The following is a 7,546-nucleotide window of genomic DNA, read 5'->3' as shown; positions in this document are numbered from 1 at the left end:
TCAACATTGTAATTAACCAATCGAAGTGTCCAATGTCCACTACTCTACAATCTGTCACCTTTTTGTCTTATCATGCTCGTGTCTTGCCAAATCTTTCTTCTGAATTACTTCCACCAATGGCCTCCCTGTTCCTACTCACTGGCTAAACAGAGCTGGAGAAAGTCACAAAACTAAGAGGCCTGGGTCAACTGTTATCTAATCTCAACTGTACCCTAACAGACCAAGGCAATCTTCTCTAATGAATTCCTTATCTCACTTTCAATAGAAACTATTCCAAACTCTCTCTTCTCTCAACCCAATCAGCCAACAAAATTGAAGCCACTCATCATGGGCTTAACTCTTCCCTTCTCAAGATCCCTTGACATTCCCCCTCCCACTTCCTCCAGTTTCAGACCAAGTAGACTTTCTACTCACCAAGGCATTCAATCCCCATTTGTCTTCTCCAGTAGACTCTCCCCTGAATCAAGGCCTCTCCCTATAATCTTCAATCTCTCCCAATCTACTGATTTCTTCCCTCCTGCCTTCAAACATATCTTTTATTAGACCCTACCATTCCCACAATCTATCATCTCCTTTCCTCCCTTTACAAACCAAACTCCTAGGGGAAAATTTTTTTACACTCATTTGCTCTTCTTTCTCTCCACACTCGTTGAACTTCTACAAGCTAGCTTCTGATCCCATTACCCAACTGAAACTGCTCTCTCCAGAGTTACCAATGATCTCAACTACCAAATCTGACTGTCTTTCTCAGTCCTCATCCTTCTTCATTTCTCTCCTACATTTGACAATGTTGACTACTCTTTCTCCTCTCTGGGTTTTTATAACACTATTTTCTCCTGATTCTCTTCCAATATGTTTGGCCCCCTCTACCAGCTCATCATCCATAGCATGTCCCCTACCTGTGGGTGCTCCCCAAGTCTATCCTCTTTTATTAAGCCCCAGAACAATTCCCAATTCCCTATTAGACATTTCAAAGTGGATATTTCAGGGACATTTCAAACTCAACTCAATGGCCAAAACCAAATTTATCATCTCTCCCCTCAAACCCACCCATCTTCCAAACTTACCTATTTTTGTCAAAGGTACCACCATTTTTCTAGTCTCCAAGGTTTGCAATCTCAGCATTAACCTTAATTCCCTGTCCTTATTCACTCCTCATATCCAATCAGTTGGCCTACACTCTGGTATCTAATCCCTTCTCTTTATACACACACAGCCACCACCTTAGTTCAGGCACTTATCTCTTGTTTGGCCTACTGCAATTGGTCTCTCTGCCTCAAGTCCCCTCTTTGCCTCACAGAATCTCTCTTTCCCTTCAAGACAGAGCTCAGGTACCACCTTGTACACCAAGCCTTTCCTGATTCCAAATGCTAGGAAGTCCCCTTCCTAATTTTTAATTTAGCTTTATATTTATTTTGTATTTAATCTATACATGTTTATTCTGTATGTCTTTAATGCTAGTACTCAGTTCCAATATAGTAGGGATAGTTTCATTTTGGGGTCTTTGCATTCACTGCATCTAGTACTTAGTAGGCATTTAATGAATGCTTGTTGATTGATTTGATTTATTCTACTCAGTGGTATGATTCCCAATGCCAAGCCCTATCTATATAAGTGTCCCTCAAGCAGTAAATTCTTCCACTGAATCTTCTGTAGATGTCATCAATAAACAAATGACATGGTTAAAGTCTTCCTGTTTCTTATTATAGTGAATTAGCTTTCAAAAATCACTGTGGAATACATTTTTTTCTGGGATATATCTATCTTTTCAAAATTGTACATACTTCAAAAACTAAGACAAGGAAAATCACACCTTTCCATTAATTTCAAAAGATTACAAATAAAAATTGGTGTAAGATGAAGGGATTATAGTGACTAAAGAGATATTTAGAAATTATAGTATACCAAAAGCAGTCACCTCTCAATGCTTCCTGTTAACAGGGACCAAAATTGGCACAAAATTCATAGCTCCAAAAGATTTACACATTAATTTATTATAATTCCTACTCCCATTATTTTTCTAGAGTTGTTCACAAGGGGAAAACTGGCTGGCTTAAGCTTCACTTTTGCTCTACGCCTGTACAGGTTGCTTCTTTAAGGAAAGATTTAAACAAAAGCAGAGTTGGTAGAATCTGTAAACCAGTCAATCAACACTTGAGTAACCAAGAAATTGCTATATTCTCTAATTCCAATGAGAAATATATAACTCATTTCAGATTACATACCCTTTGTCTTATATCGAAGCCTGGAGTTCTAATGGAAAGAAAGATGATTTTGAATAAATACAAAATGGGTAATTAAATCCTGTAAAAAAAAAAGTATATACTATGGAAAAAATGAAAAATTTTCATGTAATCATGTTCTAATTTATTCATTCACATACATGATATTTTTAAGTCTAAAGAAAATATACAAATATAAATACCGCGTTTTTTAATTTCCTGTTTTCTGTCCTTAAAGCATCAATTTCTTGGACCTAATGAAAAAAAATTTTCAGATAACTATATTGGAAACTTTTGTTACTGATTTAATGATACATAAATGTAAGTTAATACTTTTTCTATTGTCTAAAAGTATTACCTAAATTATTCCAAAATTTAGTTATGACTTTATTAATCTACTTTGAAAAGAAACAATCAAGTCTAAAGGCAAGATGAAGTAACTGTATCATATTTACAACTAAAACAAGTATCCCTGAGCTTATTTTGGATGAATCACAAGTCATTTAACCTCTGTTTCCTCAACTGTAAAATGGAGATGATAATAGCAACCACCTCTCAGGGTTACTGTGAGGCTCAAATGAAATAATATTTGTCAAAAGTGCTTAGCACAGTGCCTGGTATATAGCAGGCATGATATAAATGCTTATTCCCCTTTTTTTCCTGCCCTCTACTCCAACTTTATCGTTAACTTCAGTCCTATTTGAGGAAGTGTTGATATTTTTAAAAATTCCTAATAAAAGATTTTTTTTTAATGAATTACACATTTCCTTCAGGAAGAGAATGGGCTGACAAAGTTGAGGACCATGATAGCATTCTCTGAACTTGAATAATTATTTACAATTTCCATTAGAACATTTAAGGCCGATATACTAGTATATCCCTATCATGTTAAAATTGTCATTGAGGTCAATAGCCATTTCATGGGAAATTGTAGGACATGGAAAACAGGCATTTTTCCCACCTCCACAAAACTTTATAATTGAATGAACTATAACCATCAGGGTACTTTATTACTTACAGACTGGCTGCTATCTAAAAAAGTACAAATTTCATGAACAAGTCTCTTTCTCTGCTCCTTGTTCTTTCTACAAATTAAAAAAAATCAGAATAATCTTATATATTATAGTCTAGGATAAATTTCATGGAAGAAAAAAATCTAGCACTGGAGGTGGTCAGTCTTAACTTACAAGATTTGCAGGCGTGTTTCATTTTTCATCAACATAGGTTCACTGTTTTCTATAATACATTAATATTTGATATTAGACACATTTTAATCTACTATGACCAGACCTTTCCAAATTAGATTTTTTTTTAGTCTAATATTGTCATTTACACATCTAAGGATTTTTCTTAATCTAAGACATCTCAGAAAACAAAATTTTGTTTTCTTTTTGATGGACACAGAAAAATCAAAGAGGGAAAAAAAGGCTGCTAATAATGCCTCAGGCTTTGGGTTGTATCAATTCTCCGATATTCTTAAGGGGTTTCTGATTCCCCTAAAGTATGTTCCTAACAGTTAATGGATGGTAATAAAAGTTTCAGTGGAAGAATTTACAATCTGAACAGTCTTAAATACAATAAAGCCTTATAAGGAACAGAATTTTCTTAAGTTAACATTAACTGCTACATCTGCCATCCTGTTAATGTTCAATTCTTCACTTGATATATTTCATATTAGTGTTCATGGTCAGAAAATACTATATACATATAAAACCACTTAGTTGCACGTAAAGAACTACAGTACCCATGGGGGGGGGGGGAGATATAACTTTTTTTGCCCGTGTTTGATTTCACACCTCATCTTAAACAAATGCAGCAAGGAGAAACATTTACCCTCTTTTTCAAGAAATGGCATGGTGAAGAGGAGACCTGGAGGTATAAACACAGAAATGTATACATTTAGCCTCTGGGCACTAGAAGATTTGCTTCCATTGCAAAGTTTCCCTGTTAATAAATAATTCAAAATATGTGAGATTCCCCTTCCGTTCTAGGAGAAAAAAAAAAAATCCTTCTCGCCCTCCCGGTATGCAGAGTACCCCCACCCATTTCGGACCCGACAAACTCCCTTTCCTTCCAGCGCATACGGGACGTGGGATCCTCCAGTCTCCCCTCAGCCCGACTGCCGTTGGGGGCGCAGGGTACGGAATTCAAATTCCAACCGGCCTCTGCACCTGAGCGAAGGCAGCGCGTGGCCTCGCTCCGCTCAAGGTAGAGACCCCTCGCGGACTCGCGCGCACCTCCTACACGGAAGGTCGAGAGGGTCTCTGTCAGATACCTGGGGTTCCTGTACACGAATCCCGTGCCGACCCCACCCCCAAACCCCCACCAGAGAGCCGGGGACAGACTCAGCCCCGCCCCCAGTGGAGGAGCTCGCCCTCGAGCCCCGCCCCCAGCGAGAGAGCTCGCGCCCCTAACCCCGCCTCCAGTTAGCCAGCTACCAGTTCTGTAGTCCGAGTCCCCGCCTCGTTCTCAGTCTGGTTGCTTAGGTCTCCACCTCTCCCGCAGTCAAAGAGTTCTGACCCTGGCTCCACCCCCAGTCCTAGCCCCGCCTTCAGGCAGAAAACCCCACCTCCCCAGCCGTAGCTCACGCCCCAGCCCCGCCCCCGAGTGAGGTTTCTTGAAGGTGGTTTCCAGGGATTGGAGCCTTCCGCAGTTAGCGCCTTGGGCCCCTCCCTGTGCAAGCCTGTTGCTCCATGCTCTCCCCCGAGGTCCCATCTCGTCGGTACCTAGTTCTTTCAGAAAGCGCCTATTCTGGCGTCTCTTTAAACAGATCCAGCCAATAACTACTCTGGGAGCCTGGGGCTTTAAAGTCTGACAGCTCTACGCGGTTCAGTCCCCTCCTTTGTCAGATGAGGAAACCAGGCCCTAAAGCGCAAAGTGACTGTGCCCAAGGGGCAGAGGCGGCAGCTGAAACCCTCGTGCTGGCTGCTGCTGGTGCTGCCTCCGCCTCTTAGAAAGGCCCTTGCGTTTTCATTAGCAACCCCATCCCTCGGAGCGGGCAGGGGAGCGGGGTCGCTCTTACTGGGGAATCCCACTTGCCATCCCGACCCCACCCACCTCCCAAACCTCAACTCTGGCTTGGGGCGCGCGGTCTGTCTGCGGTCGTTCAGTCGTGCCCGACTCTTCGTGATCCCATTTGGGGTTTTCTTGGCAGAGATACTGGTTTGCCATTATTTTCTCCAGCTCATTTTACAGATGTGGAAACTACGGCAAACAGGGTTAAGTGACTAGCCCAGGGTCACACAGCTAGCGTCTGAAGCCGAATTTGAAATTAAGAAGAGGAATCTTTCCGTCTCCGGCCCGGCGCTCTATCCTCTCTGCCACCTGGCTAACTACACTGGTGTCTAAACTCAATCCTAAACGTAGCAGCCCCCTAGTACCATCCCCCAACTCCGGCTTTCGGAAGAGCAAAAAACCGCAGACAAAAGAATGAATGAGAAAAGGCCTCCAAATGGATCACGAAAAAGTATTGGCTTCTGGAGGCCACGTGGTCCAGCGGATTGCGCCGGACGCACGATCGTGCGCCGCCGGCCCCAGGCGTAGGACTACAACTCCCAGAAGTCTTCGCGGAAGATCTCACGCCCGGAAGCGAACGCTCAGGCCGCGGAGTAAGGCGGCCCTGCCAAATAAACAGACCGGCTCTTTGCTTCTCTAGGGGGGTGGGGAGACAGCTGCTGCGCGAAAACCTGCCTTTTGCCAACATGAACGTGGTTTTTGCCGTGAAGCAGTACATTTCCAAAATGATAGAGGACAGTGGGCCCAGCATGAAAGTACTTCTCATGGATAAGGAGACGGTGAGTTTGGTTTTGGTTCCGTAGCCCGCCCCCTCTCTTCCTCCCCCGTCCTCCCCAAGCTGGGCTTTCCCCGATGTGGAGATTTAGTATTTCATTAAGTGTGTACAGTCAGCAAGCATTTATAACCGCCTTTTACGTGCCAGGCACATAAAGTGTGCCTAAGCGCCGGGGATAGAGAGAAAAGTAAAGGACAACCCCTGCCCTCAAGGAGCTTACCGTCTAATGGGGAGAATACACGAAAACACTGATGTACGAACGATGTATATAGAATTATACATATACGCACATGCTGTATATACGTATATTTCAGACTACCTCCAATTTATGCCGTATGGTTGTATATGAGTGTCTATGTAAATATAATCTATGAATCATCTATGTATATATACGTGTTTATTACACGCATATGTATCTATTATACATATGTATATCAGATTACCTCCCATTTACCCTGTATGTTTGTACTAATAAATTGGAGATAATCTTAGAGGGAAAGTAGTAGTATTAAAGGGGATCAGGAAAGGCTGGAATTTTAATTCTGTAAGTTGGGAACCACCCTGCCCAGTGGGTTTCCGATTAAATGAGTTTAGTTTCTCCCTAGAGCCCTCTTCCGGTTAACTAAGCAGTTTGATGAGACAAGGAAACTTACTAACCAGCTGGTCCACAGCCCTAATAGGCGTGCCTAGATGTCCCTTTCAAGAAAAGGTTGGCAGGTAGGAGAGTGAGCACTGAAGAACCAATTAAAAAGCATTGATTAACCGCCTACTGTGTGCTAGGCACTGTGCTAAGAGCCCTTGAAGAGGCCACATTTTAACTGTTTAGAGACAAGGTCTCCTGTCTGTAGGAGTGTGGTGGCCAGAAGAGGAAGTTAGGGCTAGAAAGGGAGTTAGAATCCATAGGGAAGGCAATGGGCATGAGCTTTTGGTAATTGAGTATTGTGTCCTGAGTCAGACATGGGAAAGGGGTGGGGGGAGATGTAAAGGACCATCAAGTTATGGTGAATATAGGGGCAGCTAGGTGGCATCCTGGTGTAGGGAGGACCTGAGTTCAAATCCATCCTCAGACATTAGCTGTGTGACCTTGGACAAGTCACTTAACCCCAATTGCCCTGCCTTCCCCCCTGCAGAAAAAAAAAAAAGTTATAGTGAATATAGTTGATTATCACAGTCACCTAACCAGGAAGGGAGTTCTAAAACCAAGAGGTGTGGATTCAAGAAGTCAGGTGTGCACCACTGAAAATGGACAAGGCAGATGGTCTGGGTGAATGGCGCGATGGGAAGGGAGATTACAGGTTATTGCTTCTTCCTCTCATGCTTTTAAAGCGCAAATTAAACTTGTCTTTTCTACTTGAGATTTGTGGCACATCAAAACGAGCATTGGATTTGAGTCTGGAGAGGCCTTGTTTCAAATCCTGACTAACACTGACAGCGTAACGATGGGCAAGTCACTTAACCGCCCAGAGTCTCAGTGTCCTTATCTGTAAAATGGAAAAAAGTAATAACTGCCTCCCAGGGTTTTCTTGAGGAGTAA

General features: G+C 42.4%; 1 protein-coding gene across 1 annotated transcript in view; it reads left to right on the top strand.

Moving 5' to 3' along the window:
- The first annotated feature begins 5,770 nt into the window (after nt 1-5,770).
- VPS45 (vacuolar protein sorting 45 homolog) overlaps nt 5,771-7,546 on the top strand; it is a 66,877-nt gene continuing 65,101 nt past the window's right edge. Inside the window, exon 1 of the mRNA XM_036768881.1 lies at nt 5,771-6,016. Coding sequence (XP_036624776.1) covers nt 5,924-6,016 — 93 coding nt within the window. The 5' untranslated portion in view covers nt 5,771-5,923. The remainder of the gene's footprint in view (nt 6,017-7,546) is intronic.

The sequence above is a fragment of the Trichosurus vulpecula genome, chromosome 7, assembly GCF_011100635.1.
Source record: "Trichosurus vulpecula isolate mTriVul1 chromosome 7, mTriVul1.pri, whole genome shotgun sequence".
Lineage (NCBI taxonomy): Eukaryota > Metazoa > Chordata > Mammalia > Diprotodontia > Phalangeridae > Trichosurus > Trichosurus vulpecula.
Note: the sequence above shows the minus strand (reverse complement) of the source record. Positions and strands in the feature narration are given on the sequence as shown.